The sequence below is a fragment of the Melanostigma gelatinosum genome (genome assembly GCF_949748355.1).
Source record: "Melanostigma gelatinosum genome assembly, chromosome: 1".
Classification (NCBI taxonomy): domain Eukaryota; kingdom Metazoa; phylum Chordata; class Actinopteri; order Perciformes; family Zoarcidae; genus Melanostigma; species Melanostigma gelatinosum.
In genome coordinates this window covers 27,737,370-27,754,617 of record NC_136634.1, presented here as the reverse complement: position 1 = coordinate 27,754,617, position 17,248 = coordinate 27,737,370, and the positions used below count along the sequence as shown (strand labels likewise).

The window sequence follows — 17,248 nt, the reverse complement described above, 5'->3', positions numbered from 1 at the left end:
ATTATAGACAACGCATTAGTCATGGTAGCCCCACCCAGTTACAGTCCATGCACCTCTCACTCAACTACTAGAGCATCTTACATGTCAGCTAACACTGGACAGAAGCACTCACACATTTTTAAGAGGTACAGATGAAGGTTGTCAATAAAACATGTTATTCATAAGAAGATGGTGAAAATGGATTTCTTTTCATGGATGTTGACAGTTTTTTCTGATTTGTAGAAAGATATCCAAAATACCATCTGCATAAACCATCGAGCTCAATATGTCAACAAAATGAAACTATTTTGAACCATGCTTCATCCAATGTTCAGATTTATGTTCTGGAATTGTATGCAAATAAATACATTTAATAAGACAATGCTTCATTTGCATGTTTGTAAGTATTTCACTGGGGAGGCTGCATGCTGGTATCCATCAGTTAAATAGTGTGACCCTATTCACCTGGGTGTAGTCAATAGACCTAATACACCGGCAGCTCAGTGTATACAGTACTGTTTTCATCAGCGTGTACAACAGTGCCTTGTTAGGCGTAAGTTTGGTAATATTTGACTACACTGCACAAAGCCTTACTCAGCTTCCACACTTTCACTCTCAGACACAGAATAGAGCTGATCTCCCACTGGGATCAGGACATGTTTCTCAGATACCTTTAGTTGTTTCTCTTCCTTGATCCTTTGCTCCTTAGCGCTGGGGATGAGGACGAAGATTGGCCCGGACCTATCTTCATCATCCTTCTGGCTTTTGGCTGCAGGCTTCTTGCCAGCTGCACCCTGAGAGGAGAGGCAGCATCACAGTGAGGGACAGCAAGTGAACCAATGTGCTCCGCCTGTGGAATGTTTGGCAGCAGTGTGTGTAACCAGCTTCTGCTGTGGATGACGGAGGGGTGTGTAGGTGGCAGACAGAAGTAACAGGAGACAAAGGGTGTTATGCTGAACAGATCTCAGTGCAGGTTAACACAGCGCAGAAACACAGATGTGATACTATTCCAACACATTGATAAACACACTCATGCAGTGGGGTGACCTGAAACGTGACCCCTCTCAGTTTGTGCTTCTGTTAGCATGCATTCACTGTCTGTCTGTCTGTCTGATGCACTGCATGGGCTGATTCATCTCATGTTAGCAGGTTTCTACATGTTAAAGGTTACTACAGACATGAGTTGATCTCATTCCACCCAACAACTGTGTGTACATGTGCTTCCGGTTATACAGTGGTGTGTTCACTGGCGGTTTTAGCGATTAGAGAAACAGGGTTAGACTGAGCCGAGCCGACCGGGTCAAGGCAGAGAGCCGGACAGGGGTTCACATCTGTCCACGGAAAAACTGGCCCCACATCTGCTACGCAGCTTTAATAAGTAGCAACAGGTAGATGAAGTGTAAACACATTTCATCACAAGGACTACCTGTTGACCGCTAGCAGCAGCCTTCCCTTTGCAGGGGGGCTTTTTACTAGCATTACTGCCCTTGTCCTTGGAAGGGGGGGGGACAGGTTCTTCTGGAGGGGAGGGAGGCTGGGTGAGTAGAAAAACCACATCATATTTACACCTCACGGTCATAAAATGAAACGGTGCGCATCAACAAAAATGAAATTGTGTCAAATGCTCATGCCTGATATGCACAACCACTAACAGGAGAGACATCAATGGGGGAGTATTTACTGAAGGTACAGATCAACTCTTAATGTCAAACCAAACAATTGGAAGGGTCAGACTGGACTTGAACCGAACAAGTCTCTCTTCCTTCATTATTAATATAAATGAGGACATTTATATCAATAATGAAACAAATGATACTTGAGCTAAACAGCCATTCAAACATGTATTAGGTCCTACCAAGTAGAACACATCTGGTCCTCTGTGCACACTGAAACGTCTCAAACAGAAGAGCATCCAGAAAGACGTACCTTCTTCCCGGCCGCTCCTCCTCGGACCTTCTTGACTTCAGGTTTACTGTCCACAGAGTCCTCACTGGCTGGCTGCCTGGAGGCTGCAGAGGAGGGACAACTTTGTAAACATGTGATCAAACTAATATTGCGCAGACTATTAAAACATTTGATGTCAGACACTTCCTGTGTTTGCATTTTTTCTACCCATTTTGTAAATGGGCTGAATTCATACGATGCTTTCAAAAAGAAAATATAAAACGTATATTAGCAGGGAGAATTCACACTGCTGTACTTCCTACATCGGTTACACATTCCTCCCCTTGTCTGCGTGGACGTTTAGTGAATACAGCTATTCTGCCGAATGGGAACCAGATCCAAGCTGTCAAACCCAACCATACCTCACATTATGTGTAAAAGTAGCAGAGACTTGGTTTGACATTGAGCATCTGTCTTAATGAGAGACCGTGGTTGTAATAAGGGTTGACTGTCATGTGACACAAACCTGAAGCAGCTCTGCTGGGCTCTGCAGAGCCTCTCCCCCCTCCAGCTTTGGCAGGGGCAGCAGGTTTAGCTGGCATCACAGCTCTGGCCTTCTCCAACATGCCTACCACCTGATCTTTGGAGGCCGTCTGCAGGCAGATGAGGAGACACATTCCTTATTGCAGACAAGATGGTTGTGAAAATGCATTTAGATAAATGCCAGCCACAGCACAATACATCTGTGAAGTACTTTGAGTTTCCCAGCAGCCTTGTCCATTTTCTCGTAGCCCAGGTGCATCATGAAGGTAGGTAGGGCATCCTGAGCCTTCTTCCTCACATCTCCGTTTCTGTCCTCCAGGCAGGCGTAGAGCTGAGGGACACACGACATCAAGTCCCCCGGTACCGTCCTCAGGGTCGTCAGCTTCTCTGCTAGCCAGCCGAGCACCTGGGTGATAAGGAGAGGGCCGTGGCAAATCGTGAGTCTCTCATCTGCGTTGTGTGCAGTTCTCTGGAAAATGTGCCTGAAATTTCACAAACGAGTCAGTTAAGAGTGTGTTTCACTGTGTACCTCCTGTCGTAGGAAGGGATTCTCCCTTTTTAGCTCCTCTGACAAATCTTCTCCCTCCAGCCACTCCTTCATCCCAGTCTGCTCCACCCAGGCCTGCAGGGTGGTCATTGCAGCCGCCCTTACGTTAGACTGCAGAGAAACAGAGGACATGTCCATCACCACAACAGGCCCCAGAGCGACGCGCTTCTTCAGATTCATTTTTCGAAAGTAGACATTTCATATCAGTATTTTACACTGTGCATTTCTCATCTTTCGTGTTAAATTGTAAACTGCTGTAATTTAATATTAAACTGTTGTATGTAATGCCCTCCACTTTGTTTTTCTCCCATTTCTATCTCCACTATGTTCCGTTCTGATGGATCTTATCGTTTCAGTGAAAACCTTGAACTTTCCTGGAACTTCATGAACTGTATGACAACTAAAGAAATGTGTCTGTAATGCTGTGCGCTCCCTTTCAATGCCAGCACTACATTGCCACCGTTGAGCATGGAAACAGAGATGCTTTACCTTGCTGTCTCCCAGTACGGTGATAACGGGGAATCCCAGTGATTTCACATGCTGCTTGAGTCCCGGCCCCATGGGTGCAGACATCTGCTGCAGGATAGCAAGAGTCTGCTGGACCTGGAGACCACAAACAAGTCTCATTTTTACTTCCCATTACTGTCAAATATGCATCATTCCAAAAAAACTATGTACAGACTAATCTCTCTGAACCACCACTGAAAGTTAGGAAACCCTGCCGTACAAGGACAATTCATTAACCTTGTAACTATCTGCAACGATGAAATTACCAAAAATCTCATGAAATCAGGGGCAGTGTGTTGACGTGAGGACTTTAATTTCATGTGGTTTCATTCTGAACAGAGCTGTGCTGCTGCAGGGACGTCTGCTCCCTTACTAACCAGGATCTTGTTGGAATCGCTGAGTCGGGCTTTCAGGGCCAGAGGCAGGTCTCCGATGTTGGCTGTGATCAACTTGGCCTCTGAGATGATGGCTGCAGTCTCATCCAGACCCTCCTTCCTGATCTTCCAGTTCTTGTCACTGATTTTAGACAGCAGATCAGACGTAATCTTGTCACTGTGAGACGGGAGGGAAGAGAGAAAATAGGCACAATACTTCAGTCTATGCCATCGCAATCAACGGAGTGTCTCCTCACTTGAGCCAAACAAACACAATGGGACATATATACTGTACACACACACACACTGCATACTCAGTGGTATGGATAAAAGGCATAGCAAACTTTTAGCTTAAATACGCATCGTGGTTTCTTCAGTACCACGTTACTAATCATTGTTAAAATCTTGTGAGTAAATATGTTATGTTTAAGTGTAGCAACAGTGAAGTCATATTATATCATGTAGATGATCTTCTAGGAGGTCGACCGGTGCATATTAAAGGCCGATATAACGATAGTTTGGAGCAGGAACAATTTAATTGAATCATTAGTAAGAGAACATCCTGAAGTGGGATTTATTGGATTCAATAAAACCCTTGGATCCCTGATCCTGGTTTTTTTGCCGCCGATACAAATTATTGATTATTGATCAATATTGGCAGATACAGTTCCCTTTGTTGTTTGATTATAGCAGCTGGTCTACAAGGATCCAGACTTTTGTACCACCATCCCAAAAATAATTTCAAGCGCTCTGAAGTCAGTGGCAAACATTCTACATGTTATCCTTCTACTTTGTTATAGTCATCTATAGTGTTCTTCCATAAAAAGGGAAACTATTCAAATGATTAGGAAATAAAAGATTGTATTTTCATTGATAAAACAAATCTTGGCATTAGTAGTTTTATTGATGCATTATAATCTTTAGGAGGCAGTGTAAACAGCTCATAATTCATCTATTACTTATTTATGTTGCTGTGAAAACATCTCCTTCAAACAACTGGATCTATTCAGGGATGTTATACGTTTACAGATCGTTAAGCCCTCTGAGGAAAATCTGTGATGTTTATTATTTCATGTGGCGAGATTATATAAAGTAAATGTGGCAACAACAAATGTTCAAATAGGCTAAATGTGTGTCACGAAAGCATATCAGCATAAAGATTCTCCTGACGTCGCTGACGGCCGTCTACAATAGTGCCTCATGTTTGTACAGAGACCAGACGATAAAGGAGATTGTACGAATAATAAATAGATAATCTAAATAAATACTGACTTATTCGTGACGTTATTTTGAGTGTTGATGGAGCAGCTACAATATTAACATAGCCACTGAATGAGCCAAACTCCAATCAGATAACAAGCATTTTAAAGTGGTTTGCTTATCGACGTGGACAGACATGAAACGGCATGAATAGATACTGTATACATGAATAAAACATCTGGGACTTCCACACACATACACCGGTACAAGCAACACTAGCGTATCTTTTGGCCAAGATGGATGTTGTATCTACATGGAGGTAAGCTCCTCCTCTCTGAACGAGTCACATAAGGCAAAACGTGGCATGTTTGATATTAACTTCAGGCTTAAGGATACCCTCTTCTCATTTATGGACAATTCCTAAAAGCTTGAGAATTCTCAGAATAGATGTAGAAAATAAAAACAAGAAGCACGTTTACAAATTATTATTGTGTTCATATTTTGAAAAAGTAGGGCTGCATGAAGTTCAATCTTGTTTTGGTAGACTGGGGCTGTCAGTGTTTGGTTACCCGATGTCTGTTCTGGGCAGTAGGTCCATAATGTCCTGTGCTGCTTCTGCTCCATCTTCTTCCTGCTCCTCTCCTTCATCACCCTCTTCATCTGCTGCTGACTTCTTGGTGAATCGGATTGGTGCTGGTGGGGACTGGCCCTGCATCTGTGTGGGACACATAGAAATAGAGATTTTAGTTTTTTTTGCCAGGTTCTCTTTTCCCTGCACGGGATGACCAGGTGGTGAGAGGGAGAGGTATAAATGTATGCTGTGAAGCGGGGGATAGTAGTTTTGCTTGATGCCCATCCGTCGTCCATACCTTCTCAAACTCAGCATCTATCTGCGTGAGGAGAGCAGGCTTCTCGTCTTCAAAGAACATGCGGAGACGAACTCCCATGTAGAGGAACGTGACTCCCAGCAGGGCGATGGCTGCTGTCCGAATAGCAGGGTTAGTTGCTCCCAGAGCGGTCTTCACATTGTTGATGAAACCCTTCACATTGATACTGGAGAGAGGGGGGGGTTCAGGAGGTCTTAAGCCAAAACACTTTCAAACATTGGAATCATTTTTGAAGAAAATCACTGAATTAATATACATATTCCATCAATTTGATATAATAATGAGCTCTAAAATAAGGACTGTAAATTACCCAGCAAAGCCAAACTCCTTCATGGCATTAGCCAGCCAGTTGAGAGTCTCTGCCTGGTTTTTGGGGTTCTTCTGTGCAAACGCCATAGACACAACCTGACAAATACAACACAAGCTCTGTAAATACAGTCGATGGCTCTTAAACAGAATGTATTTTTAACTTTTATTTGGGAAAAATTAACTTTTCTTCTGTCCAGAGTATACCATCCCTCGTAACGAGAAACAAACCTGATCTGCAGTCCAGGGCAGAGAGCAAGCCTCTCCAATAGCAGTCAACCCCGCTTTGGCGTTTCCTCCACATTTGACATCTCCGACCTTGTCCACCAAGCCATCCAAAGCCACGGAGGCTGACATCTTTGAAAACTGTCCTCTCTGCGCGATGAGAGCCACGATGTGCAGCTTCATCTGCATCACCTACACAGGGCAGACAGCATCAGAATGGGTACATCCAATCCCCAAGTGATCATTCCAGCATCCATCTCTGCAGTCGACCTACAAACAGGCGGTTCTAAAGGAAGCCGACAAGATAATAACCGACTCATTAGGTGTGGAAATGTCTATTCTAAGATGCATCACTAAGCGGACGTGAACGGCTTTTTTTGTTTACTCGTTACATTCTTAACACAGTAGAGCGGTCCCTGACGTACAACCTCTTAACTAGAAAGAAGGCGCATGACGAAGCGAATACTAATAGTTAGGGGTGTAACGATACGCGTATTCGTATTGAACTGTTTCAGTACGCATGACGAATACTTTTTTTTTTTTTTTTTAAACCTTTATTGAACCAGGTAGTGCCATTGAGATTAAAAATCTCTTTTGCAAGATGTAAGTAACAATACAAGATGTAAGCAAGATGTAAGTAACAATACTACATAACATTAAGGAGCAGTTTTTGTTTTTTATGCTTATGTGTTGCTAAGAAGACACCACAGAAGATGGGTCACTCAGGTATAGTTCCATCATTGTTCAAAGTCAAAGAATAACTTCATGATGTTAGTTGTAATGAATACATATATTTTAAAATCAAGTACATTTCTCTGGAATTCATAGTTTTCTACTGTACCGAAACGTACCGAACCGTGGCTCCACTGTATCGTACCGAACCCAACTGTGAGTTACACCTCTACTAATAGTACAAACAGTTAGCACGGTCTGATTTCACTTTCTCAACAAAGAGAGTTTAGATGTATCTCACTGCTATTGCCTCTTGAAAAGGCAGCCATGTGCAGTAGTAAAGAGGATTGAGGATGCGACACATTGAGAAGCATCGAGAACTGAGAACCGTAATGGAATGGTGAGGCTTCACAGAACCACGGTGTCCACGGAATAGATCCCTTCATTATTTTATCCCCACTTAAATGAAACATTTTTAATGGCGGCAGATCAAATCAGGATGAAATCTGCAAGACAAAAAATAAGCTCCGTTGGTTTCCGTTTTATCGATACCAGTTTTGCACCATGTTATTATTGTGTTCTTAGTAGTGCTGGGCAAGTTAACGTTATTATCGCCGACAATTATTTTATCTCACGTTAACGCATTTTTAAAAATGTATTATTTTGAAAGTCTGTTGCTCACTGGCTCTGAAAACACAGACAGAGGGTCACAGGAGGGGCGGGATGTTGCTCAGGATTGGCTTGGGATGGGCGCCATCGCGCGTCTCAACCAATGAGAGCATTTGGGGCGGGCCTAAGACTGCTGCAGCCCTCACATGAACCGGGAACAGAAAAGAACCGGCGGGGACAGAAAAATGGAGAAAGGTACCGAACTCTTACAAGGACATCTTCATTATAAATCTATTCCACACGGCGGAGTTGACAGAACCAAAGTTATTCGCCACGAAGAGGGCTACAGTCGGAGCTACATGTCTAGAGTGTATTGAGAGGGACCCCTGATCTGGTTGCCCATCCAGACATGTTAAGGATATCTGCCGGCTGATCAGCTGTACCGTCTTAATCAGAATATGATGATTCAGGGGAGAGGATCTCTTTTCTCTAAAAACATGCTTCCTCACAATTAAGAGTGACAGTCAACCCCAGCCCAGACCACATGGCTTCAGGAAACAGTCTGCTGCTGGACCAGAGACACGTACCTGGAAGTTGGTCTCCTTCCAGCCTGGTTTCTTGGCCAGCATCCTGACTAAGGCCTGGCAGGGCATCTCCGCCCCATCCATGGTCTCAACAGCCTAGAAGCATACATCAATCCATCGATTATTATTACTGCATATTATTGGATAACACGTCAGCCTTTTCCACGGCTCCAACAGTCTTCAATATGAAATGTAGAAGTTTTAGCATTTCACACAGAACATGTTCATAGTTATGCGTTCAATCAATGAGTTTCTTCAACAATTGATACTTTGATGACATTAAAAACTTTACTTCAATATTCACTTTAGTACCCTGTAGGGCAGGGGTATTCAATTGAAATTCAGCGAGGCCCAGTTAGAGAATACAACAGGTCCAGAACTGAATATCTGTTATTAAACTACTTCTTTCAGCTCTATTCTCTGTTCACATCTTTGTTGCAGTGAATTCATGCGTTAGGATTTTGATCTTAGATTGTTTATTATCCGACTTCATTTTGGATGCGAGTGGGTACGTTTGCTCAAAAGAGTTTGAGCAAACGACTTTGTCTCATAGTGGCGCTTAACATTGCTGCTTTAAATAATCCTCATGGTCTCTGAACACATGAGACACACTGGTTATGAACTGAACACATGCGACACACTGGTTATGAACTGAACACATGAGACACACTGGTTATGAACTGAACACATGAGACACACTGGTTATGAACTGAACACATGAGACACACTGGTTATGAACTGAACACATGAGACACACTGGTTATGAACTGTCCGTGGGAAGAATAAACATAAGAATGTCCATTCTTGGTTAAAGGCTCTGGTCTAACTGTCCACTTTTCTCTTTTTGGAGAACACAATGAGAAATGTATATACTTCTCAGACTATTCTGTCTCTCCTGTGTGTGTTTATCTAACTTGGGTCACGATGCTTACGGGAATACACACATTTGATTTGTTGGGCAGCATCACGTGATGTGACGGGCAAAATCATTTTCATCCAAACAGATAAAAAAAAAAAAATGTATGAAATAATTAGTCATGAATTAACACAGTCATCAAGGAACAAAACACTTCACCCTCTGGAACTCCTCCATACTGGCCAGTCTCTCCTTCCAGTTGGCAGAGTCCAGCTGCTGTAGCCAGGAGGCAGGAAGTACAACCGCAGCCCGCTCTTCACACACCTCAGTCTGACATCACACACACACAAGTCATTAGAACGTCCAACAACAATGTACTGATAAAGCCTAAAGTTGGCGCTAAATGGTAATTTACAGTCTCCTTTCTAGTTCCACGACCACTCAAAGCACTTCGACACTACATGTCATCATTCACCCATTCACACACTGATGACAGGTGCCACCTGCCGATCAGACTAACATCTACACACTGGAGGCACAGCCTACAGGAGCGGGAGTAAAAAAGAAAGAAAATTGACTCTGACTGGAGGAGCCGGGGATCAAACCGCCAACTGAAGGACAAGCTCAACCTCTGACCCCCAGCCACCCTGGTGCTCAACATAATAGACTCTGTTCAATGCAGACATTGACTTGTCAAAAACAGCAGAGGCACACAGCTGTAAATAACATTAACAACGGCTCCTAACTACGGACCCCTCTACACTTCCAGACACTCTGTAGACATTTTTTTTTTTTTAAACTTGAGGATCAAGAACTGCATTTAAAAAGTTTGAAGACTTTTAAGTAACTGCAGAGACCAGGGCTGTGACAAAAGCGTCAGCAGCAAAGGAAAGGAAAGCGCATGCACGCAGACTTACCGAGAGTTCGCTCTCGGTGAACTCTTTACTCTCGGGGTTCTTCTTGGTTTTTCCACCAACTACAGAGGTTGGTTTGGCCTTCTTCGATGGACCTGCTGACGACTGCAGAAAAGAGCCAAAACGCTTCTAGTACAACAGTAGACCCTTAATTCGACCAAGTTATCGGGTCATGATGTCCATAACACAGCAACATTGGGTAGAACCAGGGGACAAAGTTGTTTCTGGAGTGATTTTAGTTTTCTATATGTGCATCACCCTGAGCATACCTTGCTGGCAGCACCAGTTTGGGTCTTCTTGGGTGGGGCAGAGGATTTAGGTGGAGCTTCAGCGGGGGGAGGAGCTTTAGCTGCTGCCTTCTTTCCCCCCCCTTTTCCTCCTCCTGCACCCTTCTTTGCTCCAGGGAGCTCCACTTTATCAGCAGACTCCTTTATCTGTTCACATGTGGAATAAAAAAAAAACAGTGGTCAGCAGGACAGTGGTAAGCAGTTCACTACAATTAAAATGGGAGCTTTATCCTTGTTTGAATTTATTTAACCGTCTTCTAGTGGTCCTTACCTTGTCCAGTTTGAGTTTATCCAAATCAGCCAGGAATGGGTTTACAGCTTTCTCTCCCACCACTTTCATGGCCGTCCCCAAAGCTTCGAAGGCGGCATCACGCACCTCTAGAGCAGAGTCATTCACTTGCTGAGACGGTCAGAGAGAAAAGCACAGGTATGCCTTTTAAAGATGGCAGTTGAAATGACATCATGTACAGCATTACCAAGAGGAAAGGGTAGTGGACTGTTGAGACATGTCCAGCCAGCAGACGAGTACCTTGGTGAGAGCAGCACAGAGTGGTTTGAGGACACTCTTGGGCAGCGTGGCCTGTGTGCAGTGTCTGAAGGAGCGGGCCAGAAACAGAGCGGCCTGCTGCTTAATGGAGGGGTTCTTATTGTCCATCACACTCAGAATCTCCTCCGACAGGTTCTGAAGAGTGGTCTGGAAAAAAAAGATGTCACCTTAAATATGACATTATATAAAATTACAATCCATCCAATTTAGATTAGGGCGTCTTCTAGAAGCTTGTCTGGAGAGTCAGTAGAGTGCTCAATAAGAAACACACGAGGTTTACATAAAAGCAGGAATGTTTCCATTTACTGCACGGTTAACATGATTAAAAGGATACAAGTATGCCTAACGAAAAAGGTTACCAAAGTAAAAACACCATTGTGTTAGGCTGTTCTTCAATCAAGTAGTGATGGCTGATGTCACCTACTGCCGGTGACATTTTAACCAGTTAAAGCAGCAGTATTATTATCAATTCATAATTTCTTTCATTAAATATTGTCCTCTGAGGAAAATATCTTAGGATTTTAGGTCTCTCCAGGCTGCCAAAGAAAAAAATAAAATAAAAATAAATAAATAAAAAATTAAAAAGCAGCCTGAGTCTTCATTTGATGCTCCAAAATCAAATCAAGGTCACAGTAAAAGCACTAAAGCAGTTCCACTGATCCAAATCCTGTCGAGAGATCATTCTCTGTGGAAGTCGTGCTTAGAAATTATGTAAAATATATATCATAGAACAATGCAAACACAGCTGCAGATTTATGCATGCATGGCAACTGAATAGGGGTGTAACAATACGCATATTCGTATTGAACCGTTCGGTACGAGGCTCAATAAGTTTGAATACAAATATATATATATTTTTTTTTAAACCTTTATTGATGAAGAGCCACATTCACTCAGGTTTAGTTCCATTGTTCATACTAAGATGATGGAGAAGCTATAAGTAACAACACTACATAACATTAAGGAGCAGTTTTTGTTTTTTATGCTTATGTGTTGCTAAGAAGACACCCCAGAAGATGGGTCACTCAGGTATAGTTCCATCATTGTTCAAAGTCAAAGAATAACTTTATGATGTTAGTTGTAATGAACAAATATATTTCAAAATAAAGTACATTTCTCTGGCATTTATAGTTTTCTAATGTACCGAACCCAACCGTGAGTTTTGTGAACCATTACACCCCTACAACTGAACCATGTCAACATTGGGGAGCTCTGATAGAAAGTTGTTCTGAGCTAAAGGGAAATAGGAGTATGTTGAAATCATTTTCCAGAACACTTGACTTTTTCTCTCATTTCCATGTGTTTTCAATGGCTGGAAAATTGAGCGACTGTTTTCCACATTTACCAAGATGCGTGAGCATCCGGAGTTTGACGCCCTTCATAACACTTTGTGTATTTATGTAAATGATAAGAACAACCAACCAAACTGAAAACAGAGCAGAAAACACACGGACATATTTGAAGTGAAATGACAAAAGGAGTAGAGATTTTCAACTGTACATGTTCAGGCTTGTGTAACATAGAGCCACACAGACACTGAGGAGCGCTATCGCACACTGACTTTCCTGAGCTGGGTTTGTCACAGTAACCAACTCCTCCATTACGCTCATTAACATTTCATTGGATGATTCAAGAAGAGCTGCTCACAAATGATGAAGTCAACTTAAGGACTGAACTTACAGTGAGGAAGATGGCATCAATAGCCTCCTGCAGGGCCAGGACCACCTGAGGCTTCTTTTCCTTGAACTTCTCCAGAATAGTTGGAAGCACCTAAAAACACAACCAATCTAATTCAGCACTTACCAAGGATTTGGGTACATGGAATAGAACTGTCATTTGCAGTGGTGGGCCATCAGGGCCAGCAAGGCCTTCTCTGCTGGCCTAGACACAATCACAAAGTTCTAGCTATTTTATAATTTCATAAATATACTACATGTATTATAATTTCTCTTTATCTTATGTTCTCATTGCACAGCTACTGTCTTCCTCAGTTGCTCTGCTTCCAGTGCAGCTTGTTTTAAGTAGAGCTTTTATCCAATCAGATCTCACCTCTGTGTCTCTAGGTAGAACAGAGCCAGAGGCCTGCAGACTCACAAGTGCATCCATGTGCACTTTAAGTGAATGGGGCCGATATTGTTGATTGTCATCGTGTTCAACCAATCAGATCTTTAGTTTGACATGATGGGTGTATTCTTTGACGTGTCAGAGCTGCTGGCCTACAAGGATAAGGATGTTTCTTGTCATCGTACGAACATACAACGAAGTAACGCGCCACGGTCGCCCAATGGTCGGTTGTATGAATTTGTGGTTACTTGTAAGTGGGTTGGGTGTAGTTATGCGTGATACATTGACTGAAAGAATAGTTTCTAAAATGTATTCTCAGTCATTCATTGATTAATTTCCTGTTGCAATGGTAATTAAACAAGGCAATACAACCATTGTATTCGCTACATGTCTCTCTCAGTGAAACACAGAGCATGTGGTGTACCTTGAGAATACATGCTTAGTTACTACCTGTAATATCGGCGCGTATATTCATATTGCGACGTCGTCGGGCAGTAGCAGCCACACAGTCAACATTTCCTGCGGAATTTTCTCGTTCATATATTATTATTTGTAAAACTAATTTTTATGAAGATGAATTTTTGTTTGGTTTTATATGTGATCGGAACCATTGTTACATCCAATGTTGTGCTGGGGACATATTTAGTCGGTGCTAGTGTTGCCAACTTTCTCGCAACATCTGGCAACTTTCCAAACGCTCTTGGTGACTTTTTTTGTCAAACGCTACTAGTGACAAATCTGGCGACTTGTTCTGGTGTTAATGGAGACTTTTCTGGTGTTTTGACTTGACTGTTTTGACATGAAAGCACGTACGTTCTGCCCAGTCGTGAACGAGCAGCGGGTGCTGCCGTGAGCCGCCCCAAAGCACTCACAGGCGGTTACACTCACAGCAGCCTCGCGCTGCTGTCCCAGCTGCAGGCAGAACAGAGCGGAGACGCACTCTCAGCGTATTCATGCATCTGAACTCTGCAGTTAGTATTTATAGACGTTTAGGTTCATTTTTACACAAAACGAATAATAACCGTAGCTGTGGCATCATGAGGTTATTCAGCTGCAGGACAGCAGTGAAGGCCCAGGTATGAAATGCACGGCCCACCACTGGTCATTTGTTCACGTGACCAGTTAAATGTGTTGGGAACTGGAAAATAGTATGAACAGCCAATCTTAAATTCCCATGTAGTTTGTATATCCTGAATGGTATCGGTATTATCCAATATAAAGTTATCTAATGACTACACCCATTTCTTTCCCACCCACATGAATGCAGCACCAGCATTCTGCTTTCTGGCAGTGTGTTTGAAAATGTTAAGAAATAACTCGTCTCTTGATTTCATAAATGTCTGATAACCACTGTAGCCATTTTCTGTCAAATGAAAACAGCAATGCTCATGAGTTCTTTGTACCAATTAAACCCATTAGTTTCACTGGAATGAAACAAACTCTTTTAGGTGCCTATACAAACTTTTCCGTGGACATTTTGAGAAAACAATTCATAGAGGAAAAAAAAAGAAAAAAGCTCATCATAGCATAAAGAGATTGCTTTACTTACTTGTCCTGCATACGTTCCAAACTTCTTCCTGAGACCAGAGGCCAGTGCAGCAAGACATTTAGCTGCCAATGACACCAGCATCACATTGGCATCTTTCCCCACAACCTGAAATATAAACCCAGTAAGTCTTGTTATGCTGTGTTCACACCAAAAGAGACGCAAATTTATTGCGCGAGGTTATATATGAAGTCAATACAAAGACGCGAATGGACGCAACATCGTGTCAAGAATGATGAGAAATTGGCGAGACGCTGTCAGCATTAAGATTCTCCTCCTGTCATCACTAATGTCGCTGAATCAGAAAACTGAGGAACAAAAATACTGTAGTCGAAGGAGTTCACCCAGAGCTCTAAGATACCTCATATTAGTAGAGACCAGACGAAACTACATGTATAAATGCATGTGTATAAACCTTATGGTACAAACAATGAAAACAACACTGCTGTATTTACGCCTAGATGACGTTATGTTCAGTGTTGATGGAGCTGCTACAATGTTAGCAGAGCCTAGAATCAATCGATCCAAGCTCCATTGAGAAAACAAGCATTTTAAAAGTTGTTTACTTTTAAACAGCCGGAAAGATCATCGGTGCCCCACTCTCCTCGTTACAGGAAACATACACCACCCGCCTCACCCGGAAAGCCACTCAAATCGCAAGAGACACCAGTCACCCTGCACATAGTCTGTTCAGCCTCCTACCCTCTGGAAGAAGGTACAGGAGCCTCCGCTGCCGCACCACCAGACTAAAGAACAGCTTCACCCACCAAGCTGTCAGGACACTGAACTCTCTCCCCTCACTCCCCCCAATCATATCCTCCAGCCTGACGGGAAGCTGAAGCTGACCCCCCCCCCCCCCAGTACAGAAGTACTGTAAATATGTATCCATATTTATATTATATTAATTGCCCACTTTTCACACACACACATACACACATTATTATATTAATTGCCCATTTTTCCCATTATTATATCAATTGCCCACTTGCCCCTCCATTATTAATTATTATATTAATTGCCCACTTTTCCCATTTTTATGTGTATTGAACGTCCCTATGTGTATTGAATGTTTTATTGTAGTATAGTATATGTTTTAACTAGGATATCTGTCTTACCTAGCCTAGGAAGTGTTTTATGTTTTATGTGTCGTGCTTGCACTTTATGTTCCACCGTGGGAGAGTGGGAAACGTAATTTCGATTCCTTATATGTCCTGACATGCAAGAAATTGACAATAAAAGCTACTTTGACTTTGACTACTTGTGGAGAGAACTAAGAAACATGAATTCAGACTTTATTTTGAGTTCATACAGCTGTAGTACACAGCAGACATGCGGCTTGCTAGATAGTGATTACACCACATCTGGGACTTCCACAACAAGTACTAAGCAGAAATAGTGGTCATTTCGTCCACGGTTGATGGCAGAAATAAATGGCTTAGTTGATAACGGTTTCCGTGGAGATCAGCCTCGCCTCCTCTCCGGCTCATCTAACACGAATGACGCCAAAGAGCAAATAAAATAAAACTGATATTCGTTTTCAGTCGTGCTAGTGTGGACGGAGATCATTTCACAAATCATGCTGAAAGGCCCGTGTGGACGGAGATAGTCCGTTAGCCCGGTATTAAGCGAAAACATGGTGTGGATGTAGCCTGAAAACGTCTTTACCTTCTTCAGAGCTCTGACAAGGTCTCCATAGTCTCCATTCTCTAGTTTGAGGTTCTTTGTCAGAGCCTCTACAGCCTCCAGAGCTTCTTTCCTCTCCTGCCACTTTTTAGCTTCCTGCAGTCAGAGACAGAGGAAGGACACATACTGAAACATGCTGAAAGAAATGATTAATTACAAAACAGTGTGTGTGTGTGTGTGTGCGTGTATGTGTGTGTGCGCGCGTGCGCGTGCACACACACAGGAGTGTTTCAGTAGCAGAATCTGAATTCACCAAGGCTACGGCTTGGCCAGTTAACACAGACTTCATGCTTTGAAGGGTTGTTGAGTAATCTACGTAGTTAGAAAAACGTACTATTTTGTCATAGAAGTCTTTGGGTATCTTGGACAGAATCTCCACAGCTTCCAGCAGTTCATCCACTGCTGCCACTGTTTCCACCTCATCCTCTCCTGAAAGAGGAACAGAAAAAGAGATGGCAGCAGACCGTCACTCTAGAACCCATCAACATCAAAGCACAAATTTGTATGCAGAAATCTGTTAGCTACCTTCTTAAACCTACCATCAGACGGTTCTCCTCCCTGGGCTTGTTGCTGTTCAAACTTTGCCTTCAGGTCCTGCTGTGAGCGCAGGAACCGGGTCTGCTTGGGAGGAGCTGAAGGCAGCTTCACCCACTCCTCCTCCAGCTCCTTCAGCTGCAGGGACAGAGAGAAAACAAGCATCATTTAGTTTAACTTGATGTTCACAGCTGAATAATAAAAGGTGGGCAGGTGTGTGCACTGATGTGTGTCCCACCTGTAGAGAGTTAATATTTTGCAGTGGTGGTCTCAGAGCATCTCGGATCCATTTGTAGATCTCTACAGCAAGCAGCTTGACTTCATCTCGCACCGCCTTCTCTCTGGACTCAAACTGCTTGGACAAAACCTTCACTACAGGCTTCAACGTCACTATCTTCGATCCAAACTCACTGGAGGAAGAAGATGAGACCGAGAAGGGACAAATGGTTCGTAAACATACTTTACACACATGGAATATTGTCTTCAATTAAAAGGAATTA

At 42.9% G+C, this 17,248-nt stretch overlaps 1 protein-coding gene across 1 annotated transcript in view; it reads right to left on the bottom strand.

Moving 5' to 3' along the window:
* Nucleotides 1-17,248, bottom strand: part of LOC306780216 (cytoskeleton-associated protein 5-A-like) — a 45,376-nt gene that overhangs the window by 23,395 nt on the left and 4,733 nt on the right. Inside the window, exons 4-27 of the mRNA XM_079272495.1 lie at nucleotides 16,987-17,158; nucleotides 16,754-16,886; nucleotides 16,549-16,643; nucleotides 16,197-16,310; nucleotides 14,535-14,639; nucleotides 12,602-12,691; nucleotides 10,904-11,068; nucleotides 10,646-10,774; nucleotides 10,357-10,521; nucleotides 10,091-10,192; nucleotides 9,393-9,503; nucleotides 8,321-8,413; nucleotides 6,459-6,644; nucleotides 6,232-6,326; nucleotides 5,904-6,087; nucleotides 5,604-5,749; nucleotides 3,838-4,012; nucleotides 3,443-3,556; nucleotides 2,936-3,064; nucleotides 2,618-2,812; nucleotides 2,390-2,516; nucleotides 1,906-1,988; nucleotides 1,406-1,513; nucleotides 651-773 (exon numbers count right to left, since the gene is read on the bottom strand). Of these exons, the coding sequence (XP_079128621.1) occupies nucleotides 651-773; nucleotides 1,406-1,513; nucleotides 1,906-1,988; nucleotides 2,390-2,516; nucleotides 2,618-2,812; nucleotides 2,936-3,064; nucleotides 3,443-3,556; nucleotides 3,838-4,012; nucleotides 5,604-5,749; nucleotides 5,904-6,087; nucleotides 6,232-6,326; nucleotides 6,459-6,644; nucleotides 8,321-8,413; nucleotides 9,393-9,503; nucleotides 10,091-10,192; nucleotides 10,357-10,521; nucleotides 10,646-10,774; nucleotides 10,904-11,068; nucleotides 12,602-12,691; nucleotides 14,535-14,639; nucleotides 16,197-16,310; nucleotides 16,549-16,643; nucleotides 16,754-16,886; nucleotides 16,987-17,158 (3,139 nt within the window). The remainder of the gene's footprint in view (nucleotides 1-650; nucleotides 774-1,405; nucleotides 1,514-1,905; nucleotides 1,989-2,389; nucleotides 2,517-2,617; nucleotides 2,813-2,935; nucleotides 3,065-3,442; nucleotides 3,557-3,837; nucleotides 4,013-5,603; nucleotides 5,750-5,903; nucleotides 6,088-6,231; nucleotides 6,327-6,458; nucleotides 6,645-8,320; nucleotides 8,414-9,392; nucleotides 9,504-10,090; nucleotides 10,193-10,356; nucleotides 10,522-10,645; nucleotides 10,775-10,903; nucleotides 11,069-12,601; nucleotides 12,692-14,534; nucleotides 14,640-16,196; nucleotides 16,311-16,548; nucleotides 16,644-16,753; nucleotides 16,887-16,986; nucleotides 17,159-17,248) is intronic.